This window comes from Tyto alba, unplaced genomic scaffold, assembly GCF_018691265.1.
Source record: "Tyto alba isolate M040663 unplaced genomic scaffold, T.alba_DEE_v4.0 Super-Scaffold_8, whole genome shotgun sequence".
NCBI lineage: Eukaryota > Metazoa > Chordata > Aves > Strigiformes > Tytonidae > Tyto > Tyto alba.
This window is the reverse complement of record NW_024881329.1, coordinates 22243950-22263583: the sequence shown is the minus strand read 5'-3', so window position 1 is coordinate 22263583 and position 19634 is coordinate 22243950. Positions and strand designations below refer to the sequence as shown.

At 66.1% G+C, this 19634-nt stretch overlaps 2 protein-coding genes across 8 annotated transcripts; both read right to left on the bottom strand.

Moving 5' to 3' along the window:
- Window positions 1-856: 856 nt before the first annotated feature.
- INSRR (insulin receptor related receptor) lies at window positions 857-12215 on the bottom strand. The gene is made up of 22 exons (XM_042785085.1): window positions 12122-12215; window positions 9462-10013; window positions 7929-8241; window positions 7677-7819; window positions 7358-7502; window positions 7058-7272; window positions 6852-6978; window positions 6439-6677; window positions 6187-6354; window positions 5895-6084; window positions 5702-5743; window positions 5335-5600; window positions 5055-5191; window positions 4740-4905; window positions 4346-4454; window positions 4132-4202; window positions 2917-3146; window positions 2706-2816; window positions 2451-2610; window positions 2225-2354; window positions 1976-2110; window positions 857-1760 (listed from the first exon to the last, which is right to left on the bottom strand). Exons 1-22 carry the CDS (start codon window positions 12213-12215, stop codon window positions 1493-1495), a joined length of 4011 nt encoding a protein of 1336 aa, XP_042641019.1. The 3' UTR covers window positions 857-1492.
- A 556-nt stretch (window positions 12216-12771) lies between these two features.
- Window positions 12772-19522, bottom strand: LOC116961344 (death-associated protein kinase 2-like). 7 transcript variants are annotated; one of them, XM_042785054.1, is made up of 15 exons: window positions 19433-19517; window positions 19244-19312; window positions 18914-19134; window positions 17216-17772; window positions 16600-16691; window positions 16235-16456; window positions 15976-16114; window positions 15627-15756; window positions 15375-15423; window positions 15229-15255; window positions 14955-15107; window positions 13975-14020; window positions 13783-13872; window positions 13430-13513; window positions 12772-13131 (listed from the first exon to the last, which is right to left on the bottom strand). In XM_042785054.1, exons 4-15 carry the CDS (start codon window positions 17282-17284, stop codon window positions 13051-13053), a joined length of 1182 nt encoding a protein of 393 aa, XP_042640988.1. In that variant the 5' UTR covers window positions 17285-17772; window positions 18914-19134; window positions 19244-19312; window positions 19433-19517; the 3' UTR covers window positions 12772-13050. The 7 variants fall into 7 exon arrangements, with proteins under 7 accessions (XP_042640988.1, XP_042640983.1, XP_042640985.1 ...); XM_042785049.1 differs by having other exon boundaries at window positions 18914-19316; window positions 19433-19522; XM_042785051.1 differs by having other exon boundaries at window positions 18914-19312.
- Window positions 19523-19634: the final 112 nt, after the last annotated feature.

The following is a 19634-nucleotide window of genomic DNA, read 5'->3' as shown; positions in this document are numbered from 1 at the left end:
GCACCCTACACCTGCACCCCCCAGCCCCAAACCTGCCCCCCCAAGCCCACAGAGCAGCATCCTGGCACCCCCAACCACACCGGGACACACACATGTACACACACATGTACACACACATGTACACACACACATACACACGCACGTCCCCGCTCCAGGACCTGGCTCCTGCCCAGAGCTGGCTGCACGTGAGGGACAGGAGCCATCACACCAGCACCCCCGGGCTCAGGGGGGCCACCAAGAGCCCCCCAACCTGTCACACCCCTCCAGGCCTCCAAAATCTCAACACGCAACGGAGCTGCCCTGGCTCAGGCTCTTCCCCCAGCACCCCGTTATTTTGGGGTGCAGAGAGGCTGGAGACGAGGAGGGGGGGGATGTTTGGTGACCAGGACTCTCTTCCTCCTCCCCTGGTGGGTCCCCCTCCCCACCCAGCTGCTGCCTGTCCCCAAAGCACCTCGGGGCGGGGGGGGCTCATTTGTGCACTGAGTTTAGCACGTTCTCAGCCTGCATTCCCCCTGCATGGCTCAGCCCCGGACCCATCTCCCACACCAGCCCCCCAGCGGCACCCAGCGGGGCCACAGTTCCCCTTTGCAGTGACACACACACCCCCCCCACCCCACCTTGAGACCCCTCTGGCCACCCTCAGCAGCCCCCCCTCCAGAGCAGGCCGGTGGCTGCCGCCTGCCACATCCTCCCAGATTCCACTGCTTTGACGTTTTTCCCCAGAAACGCCCCCGGTTCGGGCACCGCAGGGTAAAGCCGCAGCCGGGGCGCGTAGGAAGCGGATGGGGTTGAGGGGGGTGGGGGGGAGTGGAAAGCCCCGTGTGCCACCCCCCCCCACAAACCAGGCACCGCCGCGGCCGAGCTTCGTCCCCCTTTATTCATGCGCGTCCCACGGCCATGGATTAGACAGTGAAGCCCCTTCTGTGGACCAGCACAGCCCCAACGCTGGTCCCAGTGCCAGGGACTGGGGGGAAGTGTGAAGGCAGCCCCAGGTGTCTCCCCGCTGCAGAGCTGCCCCGTGCCTCAGTTTCCCCACCTGTAAAAGTAGGTGGGGGGGGTGGGGGGGGGGTGTCACACTACTGACCTGTTTGCCGGGCAGCTGGGGGGCAGCGGAGGAGGCAGGTTGGTGGGGAGACCCCGAACCCCACTCCCCACCCCCAGAAACCCATTTCCCCCCCCTCCAAAAAAAAAAACAACATAAGGAAATACCAGCGTGGTCTTCTCCCAACCAGCAGCCCTCCCACTCCCTCCCCCCGATTTGGGGCACCCCAATTTATTCCCAGGGGAGATGCACCCTATGGAGCATCCTTGCTTTGCCTGCCACCCCCTTCCCAAGGCGCCCACTCCTCGGCCAGGCCCTTGGAAGCAATAAATAACATGGAGGGGGGGGGGGGGGGGCGGGTCCCGGCGGTGGGGGGGGCAGCCAGAGGAGGGAGGGGGGGGTGGGGGTGCAGAGTCCGGCGCGGATCCGAGGACAACCCCGGGGTCAGAGTCAGGCTGTCCCGTTGGGGAGCCGGCCGGGGCTGCGGTCCTTGCGGGCGGGCAGGGGGGACGCGGGGGGCTCGTCCCCCTCCCCGGGGGGCTGCTCCGTCTCGGCGTCGGAGGGCTCTCCCGAGCCGCGCCGGCGGTTCTCGGGGCTGTAGAAGAAGGAGAGGGTGCGGAAAGCGGGCGCCATGTGGTCCTTGATGCTCTCCAGGAGCTGGACGAAGGAGGGACGCTGGCGCGGGTTCTGCTGCCAGCACAGGCACATCAGCTCGTGGCTGCGGGAGAGAGGGTACCCGCTGGGTTTGGGGGGGGGGGGGGCCTGGCACCCCACGGCCACCCCAACACCGCAGAGACCAGATGCCAGGGTGATGGGCTCGGTGCCAGTTTCCCCCTCCCCAGCCTTTCCCGCAGCGGGGCGAGGGTCTGGGGTGAGGTGGGGGGGGGGGGGGGGAGGGTGTGTGTGGCGGGGGTCTCCCTTCTTCTCACTCACAGTTTGTCGGGGCAGTTTTCGGGCCGCTCCAGGACGCCGTTGTCCATGACGAAGCGCAGGACCTGCTCGTTGGACATGCCCTGGTAGGGCTGCTCAGCCAGCGTGGCGATCTCCCACAGCACCACACCGAAGGACCTGCCAGCACGCCGCTGCTCAGCCTGGGAACAACACCCCCACCCCCCCACCCCCCGGCCCCGACCCCCCCCAAACCCCACCCCCCCACCCCCCTCCCCGCACCCCAACACCCACCAGACGTCGGACTGCGTGTTGAAGATGCCGTCCTTGAGGGCCTCGGGGGACATCCAGCGAACGGGGAGCAGCCCCTTGCCGCCTTTCCGATAATAATCCGTCTCGTAGATATCCCGGGTCATTCCGAAATCTGGTGGAGGAGGAAGAGGAGGAGGAAGGCATGAGCGCGGAGAGGTGGGGGGGGGGGGGGGGCTGGCAGCCAGCCTGCCCGCCGCTGCCCACCCACCTCCGATCTTGACGGTGAAATCCTCGGAGACCATGCAGTTGCGGGCGGCCAGGTCCCGGTGCACGAACTTGTTGGCGTTGAGGTACGCCATGCCGTCGGCGATCTCCCCCGCCATCTGGATCATGTCCTTGAGCGACGGCGGCGGCAGCCCGGGGTTGTTCTGCACCGCGCACAGACAGTCGGGGCTGGGGAGGAAACACCGCGACACCCCCCCACCCCCCACCCCAAAATAGACACCCCTTCGCCCTCCCTCACCTCGGCGTCAGGCCTCAGCGAGCGCAGGTAGCTCTTCAGGTCCCCGCGTGTCATCAGCTCCATGATGACCAAAGCTGGCTGACCCTGGGACACGACGCCGAGCAGACGGACCTGTGGGGACAAAGAGGGGTGGCGGGTGAGTGGCCGGATCCCCCCCCCCACCACCACCACCGTTTTCCCCTCCCTCCCTCCCCCTTGGCCGCCCACCTACCACGTGGTGGCACTTGAAGGCTTTCATGACGGAGGCCTCGTTGAGGAACTCGATGCGTTCCCGCATGGTGGCCAACTCATTGACCGTCTTCAAGGCCACCTTGGTCTCCTCGCCCTCAGCGGCCAGCCCCAGCGCCAGCCCCTCGTACACCATCCCGAAGGAGCCCTGCCCCAGCTCCCGGATCACCGTGATCTTCTCCCGCGACACCTCCCACTCATCGGGCATGTACACTGCGGGGCGAGGGGGAACCACCCCGTCCCCGTCACCATCCTCATCCCCATCACTGTCACCATCACGATCGCTGTCACCATCCCAATCCCCCACCCGCTGTCACCATCTCAATCCCCATCTCCATCCCCGTCACCATCCCCCTCCCACTCTACCCCCATCCCCGCCACCATCCCCATCTCTGTCACCATCCCCATCACCCGCTCATCCCCTTCCCATCTTCATCCCTGTCCCCGTCCCCATCTCTGTCTCCATCATCCTCCCATCTCCATCCCATCCCATCCCATCCCCATCATCCTCCCATCATCCTCACACCCTATCCCGCTTACTTTCCCATCACTTTCCCATCCTCATCCCCATTCCATCCCCATCCCGTCCCATCCCCATTATCCCCACATCCCATCGCCATCACCTTCCCATCTCCATACCCATCATCCTCCCATCCCATCCCATCCCATCCCATCCCATCCCATCCCATCCCCATCATCCTCCCATCATCCTCTCACCCCATCCCCATTACCTTCCCATCACTTTCCCATCCTCATCCCCATCCCATCCCCATCTCTATCCCCATTCCATCCCCATCCCGTCCCATCCCCATTATCCTCCCATCCCATCCCACCCCACCCCATCCCCACCCTCATCTCAATCCCCTCCCAACCCCATCCACATCTCTATCCCCTTCCCATCCAATCCCCATCCCTTCCCCATCATCCTCCCATCATCCTCACACCCCATCCCATCCCCATCTCCATCCCCATTCCATCCCGTCCCATCCCCATTTTCCTCCCATCCCATCCCATCCCATCCCACCCCATCCCCATCCCCACCCTCATCTCATCCCCCTCCCAACCCCATCCCCATCTCTATCCCCTTCCCATCCAATCCCCATCCCATCCCCATCACCTTCCCATCCCCTTCCCACCCCCTCCCCCCAGCACAGCCCAGCAGACCCCCCCGGGGACCCCCCTGCCCGTCTCCACATACTGTCTGAGGCGCTGAAGTACTCGGGGTTGACGGAGGCGTAGAGGGTCCCGCTGGGGTACCCGTCATTGCTCCTGCGAGGGGTGGGCAGCCCTCAGAGGACGGGGGGGGCCAGAGCACGGTGCCACCCCCACCCATGACCCTTCCCCAGCCCTGGCATGGCCGGATCGGGCCCCAGCCCAGCTCTGGGGGTGCAGGGGTGGGGGGGGGTCCCTACCTCTTCTTGTTGTAGAAGAAGACGAAGACAGCGAGGCAGGAGATGAGCACCATGAGGACCACGGGTGTGACGGTGAGCAGGACGTAGAAGCTGCCGGACTCTTCCTCAGCTGCCGGGAGCAGGTGGCCGTGGGCCAGGGCCCACTGGTGTCCCCAGCTCCCCAGACCAGCAGCACCCACTGATCTCTGGGTGTCCCTATCCCAGAGCATCCCCCCTATCCCCCAGCTCCCCAACTTCAGGAGCGCTCCCCGATCCCCGGCGTCTCAGCCCAGCAGCATCCCCCCCAGTTCCCCCAGTGCCCTCATCCAGCACTTCCCCCTGGTCCCCAGCTCCCCCTCCCTGCCTGTCCCTCAGCCAAGGACCCCACTGGTGTTCCCCCATCCCCCGTGGGTACCTGGCCCCAGGATGTAAAACTTGATGAGCCCCGTCCACGAGCCGTTGCCGGCCAGCGAGGTGGCCCGGACTTTGGCCGAGTAGTTCCCCGGCTGGAGCAGAGCCAGGTGGACCCCCCCGTACTTGGAGTAGCGGTGACGGGAGACGCAGACGACGGTGGTGACCTCCTGGGGGGGGGACAGTGTGTTTGGGGGGGGGGGGGGGTGAAGGGGGCTTCATCCCAACCCTGCACAAGACTTGGGGAAGGGGAAGGGTTCTGCACCCCCACAACCAGAGCTGGCGGGGCCGGGCAGGGGGTGTCGGGGGGGGTCCTCACCTCGCTCTCGCGGCTGTACTTGATCTCGTACTTGAGGATGAGCCCGTTGGGGTTCCTGGGCTCCTCCCAGCGCAGCAGGATGCTGTTCTTGCCGGCCGGCTCCCAGGTGACATTGCCGGGAATGTTGTCAGCTTGCACTGGCGGGCGGGAGCACAGAGGGGGGTCAAGCTCCTGGGGGGAGCATCACCCGGACCCCAACCCACTCCCAATCCCCCCCATCTCAAAGACACCAGGACCCCCGAATATCCCAGCATCGCCGGGGCAGGGTTTTGGGACGTACGCTCCGGCATGGTCCTGGCGAAGACGAAGGTGGCGGCACTGCAGCCCACGGTGTGCGCGGCGTGGTTGCAGGCGTGGATGTCGATGCGGTACTCGGTGAAGTGCCGGAGCCGCGACAGCACCGCCCGGTCACGCACCACCTTGTCCTCGAAGATCTGGAAGTCGGGTTTGGGTTCGCCCCCGGCGCGGCTCGGGGCCGGCGGCTCCGCCGAAGAGGCGTTGGCCGGGGATGTGACGGCCACCACATCCCTGCGCCGCTTGGGGGTCCTACAAGAGATGGGGACGGGAGGCGATGAGGAGCCAGCGTTGTGCCCCCCAACATCAAGCTGGGGAGGGGAACCCTCCAGGCTTGTGTGGTCGCCGCTCACCTCTGCGGGTTCTTGTTGATGGATGTCACCTTCCAGGGGGGCCTGAGAAGCGAGAAATCGGTTAAAGGATCTGCCAGGACCAGCCACCGGGTTCCCCCACCCATGGCAGACACACGCACCCAACCTGGGGGACCCGCCCGCCCCCCCTGCCCCCGACACGAAGACCACCCCCTGACGTGGAGACGGAGATGACCTGGGGATGATGATGGAGTTGTGGAGGAAGTTCTCAAACTTCTTCTGGAAGGACTCGGCTTCGCCCTCCATGCGGAGCTGCCCGTCGGCGGGGCGGCAAGGGCAGCACCGCTCCTCCGCGTCCTGCTCCACCTCGGGGCCATCCCCGTCCCCGAAGCGGGTGTCCGCGCTGCTGGTGGGCAACTTCAGACCTGCGGGCAGAGACGGGGCAGGGCTGGCAGCGCCGCCGGAGCCCGGTTCGGCGAGAGCATCCCCCCCCCCCCCCGACGATGCCCCCCCCTGCCTGCCCTCACCTTTGTGGCAGTAGTCGTTGACGTAGAGCTCCATGTCCTCGGCCAGCTGCTGCCACAGCACCAGGTAGTAGGTGATGTTGCCGTTGCGCTGCGTGGGCGGCTTCCAACGCACCACGATGTGGGAGGAGGAGTTGGACATGGAGATGACATCCCGGGGCACCGTTGGGGCTGGGCGGACGCGGGAGTGTTCAGCCCACTTCTGGGGGGACACCACGGGTGTCCCCGGCCCCCCCTTCTTCCCCAGCCCCTTACCCGCCGGCATGGTGCGGATGTAGACCACCTCGCTCTGCGCCCCGTAGTTGCGTCCTTCCTCGGCGGTGGTGAGGGTGATGGCGCGGACGAAGATGGCGTATTGGGTCCAGGGGCGGAGGTTGAGCAGGGTCACCCCCGGCGCCTGCTCGCTGCTGAGCGGCAGCTCCACGTCCAGCACGTTCCAGCTCTGCGCCCCGCAGGCGTCCTGCCCCACGTACTCCGACACGTTCTGGAAGGGTCTGCCCCACACCGGGCACCGGGGAGGGTCCTGGAGCTCCTTTCCCAGCCACACGACCCACCCCCACCCCCGCCTCCCCGAGGTCCAGCAGCCCCCCAGCGCACAAGGACACCACGGGCTGGGGTCCCCAAGAACCTCCGCGATGGGGACAAGTGGGGGATCAGCGACCACTTACGACTCCTTGTAGTAGACGATGAAGCTGAGGAGGTCCCGGTACTCGGGGGGCCGGTACCGCTCCCACTTGAGGAAGATGCGGTCGGACTCGGTGACGTTGGAGATGAAGCGCAGGGTCTGGGTCTTGCCTGCAGGGAGGGTCAGGGTTTGGGCAGGGGGGGGGGGGGTTTGCGGGCACTGCCGGGTGTCCCCCGTCCCTGTACTCACAGGACGCCCGGTCCCCGTTGGTGCGGGGGTTGATTTCGGCCTTGTTCTGCCTCCCCTTGGTGCCCGTCACCTCCTCCATGCGGTAAATCTCAGCCAGGCACAGCTTGGGGTTGAAGGCGAAATACATCTTGCCCACGGGGATGGAGAGGACGTGGTGGCTCCAGTCCCAGAGCTGCTGCAGGTTCTGGTTGTCCAGGACGTACAGGGTGTAATTCCTGGAAGAGAAGACATAGATGGGGGCGGTGGGCACGGGCACCCCTGAAACCACACGTGTCTCTCCAACCCACGCCCCGTCCTCACCCATCCACCATGGAGTCCCCACGGATCAGCTTGAGGTTTTTGAAGAAGGACAAGGAGACGAGGGCGAAGGAGTGCTTGATCTTCAGGAAGCCCGTGATGGTCTCGATGAGCCCCAGGCTGCTCTGCAGCTCCGAGGCCAGGTTATCTGGGGACAACCCGCGGGTGTGAGCTCAGGGAGGGGGGAACCCCACTATTAATTCACCCTGCAAGGGAAAAGACACCCCCCCCTGCATTCCCCCCTCCCACACACCCCGTGACAGCTCTCCCACCCAGGGCAGGTTGTGGGCTGGGGGGGGCGGGGAGCAGATCCAGCACTCACAGCCCCGGCGGATGTTCACGATGAGGTTCCCCTCGACGAGGGTGCAGCCCCCCAACTCCTGCGCCGCCCGCGTCGAATCGATGGTCTTGGTGCCCACCTTGCACTCCTTGGGGCACAGCCCCTCGCACTTGTGGCAGAAGATGCTGCGGGCAGGAGGACGGGGACAACAAGGCATGAGCCGGGCCCCTGGCCACCGCCGCGCCCGTGCCGGGGGGGCACTGGGGACACCCCCCCACCCCCCCCCGCCCCAACCTGCTTTCATTCCTGGTGTAGCCCGAAGGGCACTCGGAGAGGCACTGCCGCTGGTGGATGACGAACTTGGAGGCGTCGCGGGGGTTGTCGGAGACCTTGCGGAGGCTGGCGCAGTATTCGGGGGTGACGCAGCGCCAGCCCTCGTACTCGTAGGTGCGGGGGGGGCAGGAGGGCAGGCAGTGCCCGTTGAAGTGGAAGTGGCGGCAGGCGACGCAGGCTCGGTTGTCGCGGGGTCGCCCGCAGCCCCCCAAGCACTCGGCGTGGCAGCACTCGCCCGCCGCCGTGCACGCCGAGCCCGCGCCGCACGGGCACACTGCGGGGAGGGAGTCGGTGCCGTGGGCGAGGAGAAGGCTCTGGGTGCGGAGAGCCCGGCCCTGGGGCAGCGAGGTGGGGAGGGGGGGACCGGGTTTGTGTGGCAGGGAGAGGGAAGAGGTGGGAAGGGGTGGTGGGGGGCTGGTGACACCCTACGGCTCAGCGGGGCAAGGGGAGGGGTGTGGAGGGCTGGGGGGATGGATGGAGGGAGGGAGGGAGGGATGGAGGGAGGGATGTGGGGATGCAGAAATGGCGGGAGGGAGGGAGGGAGGGAGGGAGGGAGGGAGGGAGGGAGGGAGGGAGGGAGGGAGGGAGGGAGGGAGGGAGGGAGGGAGGGAGGGAGGGAGGGAGGAAGGGATGGAGGGAGGAAGGGATGGAAGGAGGGAGGGAGGGAGGGAGGGAGGGAGGGAGGGAGGGAGGGAGGGAGGGAGGGAGGGAGGGAGGGAGGGAGGGAGGGAGGGAGGGAGGGAGGGAGGGAGGGATGGGGGGGGGATGGGGGGGTGCAGGAATGGAGGGAGGGAGGAAGGAATGAAGTGATGGAGGGAGGAATGGAAGGAAGGGTGGAAGGAGGGATGGAAGGAGGGATGGAAGGAGGGGCGCAGGGATGAAGCAAGGGAGGGGTGGAAAGATGGAGGGATGCAGGAACAGGTCGAGGGACGCAGGAATAGGTGGAGGGATGGCCAAACGGTGAGTGGACAGACGGACAGGTGGGCTGACAGGTGGCCGTGTGACCAGCTGGGGGGCTGAAGGGCTGCACGGATAGACGGCAGGACAGACGGATGGATGGGGTGAGGCTCAGCCCACGTTCAGCCCCAGCTGCCCAGTGCAGCCGGTGCCGGGGCAGCAGCCGAGGTTCCAGCCCCGATAAGGATCGGTGTTTATAGTATATATTTCATTACCAAGTCTCCTGTTTACAGCAAACGAGCCCGGGGGGGGGCCTGTATTTACCTCGCCGCTGGGAAAACACGGCACCCAGGAGTTGGCCTCTCCCCCCGGAGGATGATACAGCGCGGATCCGGTTACCCCCGCCACGCCGCTGGCACGCCACGCTCCCGGCGGCAAGGGAGCGATGGCCACGTGCCGGGGCCTGCCATCCCCTCGCAGCTCCACCAGCCTTCCCCAGCGCCCTCCCGGTCCACCCCACAGCCGCCACGGGGCAAACCGGCCCCGCGCTGGCAAAACAACCGGCACGATCGAGCCCCGCGCGCCACCGGCACCCACCTTTCTGGCAGTAGCTGGATGTCCAGCAGCGATAATCCAGCTGCCCGTTGACGTTGGTTTGGGCACACGGTTTCTCCACGTCCAGGATGCCCGGGCAGACGTCGGCGCACTCTTCGGCCAACTTATTGCCGACGATGTAGGTGTTGTCCACGGCGTCGGGCAGCAGCAGCCCCCAGTCGATGGTGGAGAGGTGACAGAGCTCCTGGTTGCGTTCGATGCGGACCGAGCCGCGCAGGACGTGGCCCAGGCTGTGCAGCCCCACGTCCCGCAGATGCGGCATCTCGAAGATGACCAAGGCGTAGCTGAAGAAGAGGTTGGTGCCGCGGATGACGGAGAGGTTGGGGAAGAGATCCCGCAGGCTCTCCAGCCCGTAGACGCGGAATAGGAGCAGGTACTCGGTGATCATGAGCAGGCGAGGGAAGCTGAGCCCCCGAAAGTCTTCGGCACCCGTGGTGAACATCAGCAGGATCTGCAGGTTGCCCTCGATGATGGAGCAGTTCTCCAGCTTCTGGAGCTGGGAGACGTCGTTGCGGATGTCCATGCTGCCGCAGACTTGGAGGGGGGGGACAAGAGGGGGACCCCGTGGGCAGCAGGGACAGGGCAGCTCCCCCACCACCACCTCCCCCACGCAGGGATCCCCCCCCTCCCCATGCACTGTGCCCATCGCTGGGGCCGCAGGCATGCTCAGGGGACGGGGGGGGGGGGAGTTTAATATCCCGGCGCTGCCTGTCACACGGGACTGGAATTGGTTTGGGCTGTCGGGGAGACGCGAGTGGCTCTGACAGGCAGCCGGCGTGCTGCGGCTCTGCGGGGCACGACGCGTCCGTCAGCGCGGCGAGCCGTGATGTTAACGAGCTCTGGCTGCCCGGGCGGGCGTCTCGCCCCACGGACCACGGCCCAGCCCCACCGCCTGCCCTAGGAGGGGTCTGGTGTGGGGTGGGAAAAGGGGTTTTTCCCCCTTCCCCGAGCTGTGAGGCAGCCATGGGGGGCATCTTTCCCCCCCACGGCTGAGTGGTTCCCCAGCGTGCCGGCAGCTCCCACGAGGTCGTTCCCATTAATTCCCCGGCACGGTGCCCAGGCGGCTAACGGGGCACGCGAGGCTACCACGGGCACCCACAGCCCCGGCAGTGGGTTTGCCATCCCCAGGGTTTGTTTTTTTTTTTTTTTTTCCCCACCCGGAGCCTGGCAGGGAGCGGGAGCACTGGGGGCAACACGGAGCTGAGCATCTCCCATTTTCCCCATCCCGGCGCGGATGCGAGAGCCAGGACGAGCCGGCGGCTTTCCCTGCCTGAAACCTGACGCCGAGTTATGGTGGAAAGAAGCCGCTGAGATCTCGGCAAGGGATTTACTGTAAACACCCGGAGTAAACACAGCCGGCTCGGCGTGTACCCTAAACACCGGGCAACGCCGGCACCCCGGCTCGGCCACCCGTGCCGCGCAGACCCGCCGGCACACGGCTCGCCGGCACGGTCCGGGTCCCGGTGGGGTTGGGGTGCGTTTTTTTTCCCCCTCGTCTGTCTGCAGCCAGCCCGGGGCCTGCGTCTGGTGGCCGTATCCTTGTGACCGTGTCCCCCGCGGCGGTTTTTTTCCCCCCCCTCTCAGTGTCACTCATTAACTGTGGGCACCGCGGCCCTGGCAGCTGCCCGTGGCACCAGGAGCGCGGGCAGGCGCGGGTCGCTTCGGTCCCGCACCGGGGTTTGACCCTTTTTTAGGGGGCTGGTGCTGGTTGGGGGGACCCCTGTGTGTGTCCCCCCCACTCAGTGGGGACAGGGCGGTCCCCTCCATCCTCCCACAGGACAAGCCGTAACGCCAGGGGTGATAGCCCCCCCTGCCACCGCCGCCCTCCCTGACCTTGGGAAAGTCACCCCGTCCCTCCGCTGCACAAAGGGAGAGGGGTCCCCCCGTGTCCCTGGAGGGGACAGAGAGGGGACAGGGGTCCCTTGGGGGGGGGCAGGCACAGGGAGGCACAGCCCCCAGGGAAGCTCTCGGCACAGCCCCAGCACCGGGATGCTTCACCCCCCTCCTCCATCGCTCCCCCCCAACCCCAGCACAGCCCCTCAATGCTCGGGGAAACTGAGGCACGGGGTGGTGGGGAAGGGAGGACAGACTGACAGACCCCGAACCCTCCTGCGACCTCCCCACCCCCAGCCATGCCAGCCAGTGGCTGCACCCCAGCCATGAGAGACGGGACGCACCACCAGCCCCCCCCCCCTCCCTCCACGCTGCCCCCTCCCCAGCCATTTTCCATCCCAGCAGCAGCACTGGGAGCAGCGGTGCCGGCCCCAACTCCCGCCCAGCTACAATTTTCCACCATCCCGGCTCCCGGCAGGGCCCAAGCGATCGATGCCCCCCGGCTCCAGCCGAGCCCCCCGCCACGCTCCCCCTCTTCCCATCCCAGCAGCGAGGTGTGTGTGTGGGGGGGGATGATGTCCCAACGCTCTGCCCCTCCTGCCCTGGATGGGGGGTGGGATCCGCAGCTTACAGGGGGAAACTGAGCCAGGGAGCACCAAAAGAGCTTTGCCTCAGGGTTTGGCTCTTGCAAGACCCCCATGGGCATCACCACGCAGCCCTCCACACCCCCAGAGCTCATACACCCCCCCCCCCCCCAAATTAAGCACCCCCCCACCCCACTCCCAGCCACCCCCTTTCCAGGCACTTACTTTCAGAGGGGGCTCTCACGGGGGGCAGCGGGAGGGGACCGAGGACCAGCAGCGTCACCCCCAGCCGCAGGGCACCCAGCACCCTTGTCCCCATCCCCGAGTGGGACCCCCGGGGTCCCGTTCCCGTCCCGCCTCGGGCGCTGCTGCACCGTGTCCAGCCCCACACGCCGTGTCCAGCCCCACACGCCGTGTCCGGCCGGCACTCCCCGCCGGCACCCGCGGCACGCCGGGATAGGGGTGGCCCCCGCGGCCCTCGCCCGGACCCTGCGGCCCCTTCACTTTTGTTTTCCGCTGCCGCACACAAAATATTTAGCCTGACAACTGTCAGGGCCAGCGCCAAGGCTTGTTTGGGAAATAAAAAGGGGGGGAAAAACAGGGGGGGGCCCCCCCCCCCTCCCCGTGCCGGAGCGGGTCGGGAAGGAAAGACTGCCTCCTGCCTCAGTTTCCCCAGTTGGAGGAAGAGGAGGATCCAGGTTGCTCTGGTGCGGGGATGGCAAGAAAGCAGCCAGGCACTGATGGAGACACCCCCCCCCCCCCATTCCGGAGGGGGTCATCTTCCATCACAGGGTTGATCCGGGGTGCCTGCACCCCACAACCCCTGGGGTCCCCCCCCCCCCCAGCAGCCCTGCCGCGAGGAAGAGGAGGAGGGATGAAGGGGAGACATTTATTTTTCACGCTGGGGCTGAGCACGGGCGAGGGTCCCAGCCGTGGGGCAGCCCCGGCCCCACTGCAGCAGAGACCGGGGGGGGGGCAGGATGGGGTGTTGGGGGGGCTGCTGCCCCAGTGACCCTCCAGCACTGTGGAACTGGGAGCACTGGAGCCGGACAGAGCTCCTGTGCCCTGGAGTGGGGAGACAGGGGGATCCCCAGGGCTCTTCTCATGGGGGGGTCCTGTCTCCTTATTTTTTTTTTGGGGGGGGGGGGTGGGCCTCAGGAGCAGCTGCTTCTCCTCCGGCGCAGCAGCGTGACGGGGTGGCTGCCCTCCTCCTCCTGATCGCTCTCGCAGTGGCGCTGGGGGGGGCACAGGGGGGGCTGGAGAGCAGAGGGACAGGACCCACCCCCCCCGGGGAGACAACCATCCCCCCCGCCCCAGGGGAGAGGAACCCCCCTAGGAGAAAGGAGCCCACCCCAGGGGAGAGGACCCCCCAGGTGAGGACATTCCCCGTTACACAGCCACTGCACAGCCATCCCCACTCCATTTGGGGGGCCAGGTGTGTCGTGTGTCCCCCCCCCCAAATCTCTTCTCTCCCCCAAACCCTGGCCCATGCTGGGGGGGGGTGGGTGGGTCTGGGGGTTTCTGGCTGCTCACCAGCTCCTCATCCTCCTTCCTGAGGCCGCAGAGCAGCCGCGTGCGGCAGAGCCGGTTGCAGGCGGCCACCATGTTGTAGGAGAGCTGGGGTGGGGGGGACGACAGGGGGACGGTGGGGGGGTCTGAGTGTGGGAGGGGGGGTCACTCCCCTCCCCTCCTCTTCCCCCTCCACACCGCAGGGCTGCATCCCCCGCCCTACACACACAGACACCCCACCCCGCAAGACGCAGCCAGCCCTGGGATGGAGCACAGCTCGAGCTCCCCAGGGACCCCACGGGTGGTGGGACCCCACTTCTGGGGGGGTGTGTGGGGGGGTGTGTCCCCCTCCCAGAACGGGGAACCCCCCCCTTCACCTTCCACTTCCTCCGAGCGTTGAACTTGCGGAAGTTTTTCATGTTGATGGAGGAACGGCTCCGGTTCGCCGCCTGCTTGCGGCTCAGGGGCTGCCGGGGGCGAGGACGTGGCGTCGGCATCGTGCCCCCCACCCCGCTCCCGGGGGGCCGTCACATCCCCCCCCAACCCCAAACCCCCCCGGTCCCTCTCACCTTGATCCACGGGTGGACCAGGCACTCGGCCGCTGTCATGCGGTGCCTGCAGCACAGAGGGGTGCGGCGGTGGGGGGTGGTGGGGGTCCCGGCCCCAAATATCCACCACGGGGATGGGGATGATGGAGGTGATGGAGAAGAAGGTGATGAAGATGGTGGAGATGAAGGTGGAGATGACATGGATATGGAATAGGGTTGGGGGTGGAGATGGGGATGATGGAGAGGGGGATAGAGATGATGAAGATGGAGATGATAGAGGTGAGGGTGGAGATGATGGAGACGGGGATAGAAACGGCATGGATATGGATTAGGGTTGGGGATGGGGATGATGGAGATGGAGATCGAGATGATGATGGGGATGATGATGATGGAGATGGGGTTGGGATAGAGAGGGCATGGAGATGGAAGAGGGTTGGGGACGGAGATGATAGAGATGGAGATCGAGATGATGGGGATGGAGTTGATGGAAACGGAGACAGAGATGATGGTGGAGATGACGATGATGGAGATGGGGTTGGGGACAGAGAGGGGGCATGGAGATGGGAGAGGGTTGGGGATGGAGATGGGGATGATGGAGAGGGGGACACAGATGATGAAGATGGAGATGATGGAGATGAGGGTGGAGATGATGGAGACGGGGATAGAAATGGCATGGATATGGATTAGGGTTGGGGTGGAGATGATGGTGATGGAGATCGAGATGATGATGGGGATGATGATGATGGAGATGGAGACAGAGATGATGATGGAGATGACGATGATGGAGATGGGGTTGGGGATCGAGAGGGCATGGAGAAGGAAGAGGGTTGGGGATGGAGATGGGGTTGATGGAGATGGAGCTGATGATGGAGAAGGGGATGGGGATAGAGAGAGCATAGAAATGGAGATAGGGTTGGGGACGGAGGTGGGGATGCTGGAGATGGGGGTGGAGATGGCATGAGGATGGAGATGATGGAGGTGGGAAGGGGATCGGGACTCACTCTGGCTCCTTCACCAGCAGCTGCCGGATGAAGTCCTTGGCTGCCTCGGAGGTCTGGCTGAAGCAGCGCTCCTCGAACTCGTAGGCACCAGCCACCACATTGGAAAGGGTCTCGGCGTCTGTCTCACCCTGGAAGGGGGACAAGCCGCTGAGCCTGCGGGGACACGACAGAGCCCCTGAGTGCCGCGACAGCACCGGCTCAGCCACCCCACAGCCCGGGCTCATCCCCGTGCCTCAGTTTCCCCTGGCCGCAGGGAGCATCGCCCCATACTCACAGGATGTAGGTGATGACCCCGATGCTCCTGAAAGACAGAGGTGGGGGTCAGGCGCTGCCCTCCCTGGGGTCCCCCCCAGTGCCCCGTGGCACCCAGGGGGGTCCCTACCACCCCCCGGGCTCAGCCCCTCACCCCCGGGTCCTCACCACATGTCGGTCGCGGAGCTGAGGGGCTCATAGTTGATCACTTCAGGAGCTGGGGGTGATCGCAGAGCCGGGGTGGGGGACACACACACACACGACATTAGAGGGGACAGCACCATCCCGGTCACCTCCCCGCACACCCAGAGGGTCCCAGCCCCACCCCGGGGGTCCCTACAGAGCATCCCAGCTGCACCCCACGGAGCAGGGCTGCTCGGGGACACCCCCCCCCCCCGGGGATCCCCCCCAGCCCCGTACCGATGTACTGCGGGGTCCCGCAGAGGCTTTTGAAGGTGACACCATCCTCCAGGCGCTGGGCCAGCCCGAAGTCGATGATCTTGATCCGGGGTTTGGGGACGTCCTTCTCCTGCAGCATGATGTTCTCGGGCTGCGGGGACGAGGCCAGGCACAGCGGGGTGACCGGGGGGGGGGGGGGGGTGCCAGGATCTGCCGGCGGGCACTGCCCCGGAGAGGGCAGCAGCATCCCGGGAAGCCGGGCAGGATGCGATCAGCATTTTGGAGACGTGAGCTGAGCGGGGCGGGGGTTGCAGCCCCTGGATCCCCCAGGGAGCGAGGATAGGGGGAGGGGGGGGGTCCCCACGGGCACCTTGAGGTCGAAGTGGGCGATGCGGCGGGCGTGCAGGTAGCCCACCCCGCGCAGGATCTGTCCCAGGAACTCGATGGCCTCCTCCTCCGACAGCATCTCCTTCTCCGCGATGAAGTCGAAGAGCTCCCCGCCGCCGATCCTGCGCGGGGTGAGGAGTTTTGGGGGGGGGGGGGGGGAAGGGAGCTCAGCACCGCACGGCGCAAAAAAAAAAAAAAAAGAAAAAAAAAGGGGGGCGGGGTTGGCGATCCCCACTACTCACAGCTCCAGGATGAGCACCATCTCGGCTCGGCTGGTGAAGAGGTCGTGGAGCCGCATGATGTTGGGGTGATCGAGCTGGCGGAGGATGGCGACCTCCCGCTCCACCTGCCCCCGCTCCAGCCCCAGGCGGCTGCCCCGGCAGCGCCGCGTCTTCACGAATTTGGCGGCGTAGAAAGCGCCGGTGCTGCGCTCCCGGCACCGCTTCACCACGCCGAAGTGGCCGCTGAGGCGAGAGGCCGGGGTTGGGGCACGGCCGGGCTGACCCCCAACACCCGGTTTGGGGGGCGGGGGGGGGGGTGGGGGTGGGGTGTGTCTGTTTTTGGGGGGACCCCACGCGGGCGGGAGCCCCGCCTGCACCCCGCTCACCTGCCCAGTGTCTCCAGCAGCTCGTACAGCTCCTCCACGTTGCCCGGGCTGAGGGTGGCCACTAGCCCCTCGCTCCTCGTAGCCCCCGTATCCTGCGGGGATGCACCGGGACCCCGGCTCAGCCACCTGCCCAGGGTACGGTGACGTGCCCATGCAAGGACCCCCCCATCCCATGGAGAGCACCACAACCTCCCCCCTCAGAACACACACTAGAGGAGATTCTCCGCTGTCTAATATTGTGGCTGAGCTCCGGTCCTGTCTGTGTCTCCCAGCTCGCACCCAGCTCTCCGGCATGTGGGAATTTGGAGACTTTCACCCCTCAATCGGGGTGGGCAGGAGCTGCCCAGTGGGCTCAGAAATCAGGCAAGGGGCAGGCAGGGAGGGGGGGGGTGTCACTGCCCCTCGCTGCACTGGGGAGGACGGGGGGGTGCAAAATGCAGAGAAAACCTAACATTGTTGGGTTGTTTTGTTTTGGATTTTTTTTAAAGAGGGGGATTAATAGTGGGAAAAAAAAAAAAACATCTCCATGAGCTCATCCATGACAGTCCTGCCTGGTCGTCGCCCGCAGCCCCCCGGCAGGAGACCCCACACCCACAGCCCCACAGCTCAGGCTCACCTGGGTGCTGTCAGGGGTAGCTCTCAGCCCCCCCCCAGCCACGGCCCTGGCCTGGCCACCCTCAGCCATCACTGCAAGGACAAGAAGCCATGGGGTGAGGGGGAAAGGAGATTTGGGGGGGGTGGGGGGGTTTAGCAAGGCCCCACGGAGGGCCCTGCCTGCCCTCTGCTCTTGGCAGAGCCCCCCCAACTCATTACACTGATGGGTTTTCGCACAGCATCCACTAAGGGAGAGGGGGGGGGGGTCCTGGTTCTCACCCCCGCCAGCTCCAAGCCACAAACCAGCCTCTTTCAGGTGCTAACTTACGCGGCAGCAGGCAAATGCCGGGGCCTGACACCCCCCCCACCCCCCCCACCCCGTGCCTCAGTTTCCCCAGCTGTAAGATGGGATTAGTGATGCTCCAGCGGTCAGGGCAGTCGGGACCAGCGGCTTCGCAGCGACGCGGAGAAGCGGGGGGACGCCCCTGATCCCCGGCCTTGGGGCCACCTCGGTGTCCCCAGCGCTTTGTCCCCAAGAGCGGGAGGTTTCCTGGGCTGGCGCAGGCAGAGGGTCCTGGGCTGTGGGGTTCAAGGCCACCGGGAAAAGGATAAGGAAGGTGATATCAGCAAAAGGCGGGGTGTGTCCCCCCCCCAGGAAAAAACAGCTCAATAAGGGAGCACGAGACCCTGAGATGTCAACCCCCCCCAGCCGCCTTGGCTCAGCCTTATCTCAGCAAAAAGGACGGCGGGGCCAGATCCTGCACGAGCTCGGCACGCCGGGATTTACCCCTCCAGAAACCGGGGTGCACCCGCTGCAAGGGGTTTAATCCCCCCCTCCTCAGCTCCTGGGGGGCGGGATTTGAGCCTGCCACCGTGTCCCCGTCCCCACGGCGTTGTGCTGCGCCGGTGTTTGCACCAAACAGGGGCTGGGAGCCCTCCTGTCCCCCCCACGGTGGCCATAAGGGACAGCGAGTGGTCCCCAAGCCTGGTGTCCCCCCCCCGCTTTCCCAGCCCAGCTGTAACCCCCTTACCCCCCTGAGCATTCCTCCACACCCAGCCGCGCTCTCCCTCACTCCCCAGCCAGCCAGGACAGGGGACAGCTTCTGCCCATGGTGACGGTCCTGAGGCACCCCCAGGATGGGTGAGGGGACCCCCAGGCTCAGTTGGGGGGGGGGATGCCCCCAGCCAGGCACAGCTCATCCACAGAGCCAGCTGGTCCCCGGGGCTGGTACGTGCGTGGGGGTGGATGTGACTGGAGCCAGGCCACTGTCCCCAGCATGTGACACGGCCGCGGGGCCCAACGCACCGCCCAGGGTCACGGCGCATCCGTTCGTCCCTTGGGGAGGGACACAAGCAGCTGATCCCCCCCCCCGACACACCCCACCCCTCACCGGACAGCCCCCCTGCACCCTGCTGCTTTTGCAAGGAGGGAAACTGAGGCACGGGTGGCACGGCTGAGCTCACGGCAGCAGGGGCTGGAGCCGCGGGGGCTGCGTGCCATCCCACCGCATCCCGCTGCCGGTCATCCCTCTGCCGGGAAAACCAGCCCGGCCTCAGCCACGCCGAGCAAACACCCCGGCCCCAGAAAATGGGCTCCCAGGGAAATGACCTCGCAGGTGGCAGCTGCCAAAAAAAAAAAAAAAAAAAAATGCACCGCCAGGACCCCAAAACTCCCTGACCCCCCTGCACCGGGATAAAGCCCGACCCCAGCATCCCTTACCTCCGCCCCCGCTCCGCCGCACACAGCTCCAGCCTTTCCTCCAGAAAATCCCAGCAGTGCCAGGCTTTTCCTCGAAGTCCCGGCGTTTCCCAGCGAGCCGGGGCCGGATCTGGCCACCAGCCGGCTGCGACTCAGAAGAATAAAAGCTCTTTGCGTTCCTCCTCCCAAGCTCTCTTGAGAAATCCCCCTACGCTGTCCCCGTGGCCGGCTGTGGACAAGAGCTGGAAAAGACCTTTTAGGGGCAATTCCCGGCGTTTCCAGCACCTCGGATCCTCAAGGAGTGGCCCAGACCCAGTGGGATGAGCCGCAGGCAGCCAATGTCCCCCTCACCGATGTCCCCGTGGCTGATGTCCCCCGGCCGCTCGGCACCCGGAGGCGTGAGGATTGCAAACAGGAAACCTGGCTGACAAATAAAAATATTATACAGCGGCCGGCGGAGGGGAAGCGGAGCGGAGGGTGTGAAGGTAGCAGGGAGGGACACGTTTCTTAAGGTGGAGAGAGCCGGGGCTGGCACCGCACCGTGTGCTGGGGGATACTGGGGGGCACCGGGCACCATCGGCACCCAGGGGCTTGAAAAGCCACCGCCGGGTGCACCCCGTCCCTGTCCTGGTGTGACAATGAGCCAACCCAGCCCTAATCGCGGTCCTAATCCCTGCAGATTCCGGGGTGCAGCGGGGTTGGCACCGCTCTCTCCGCGGGGCCGGCCGGAGCCTGGCACCAC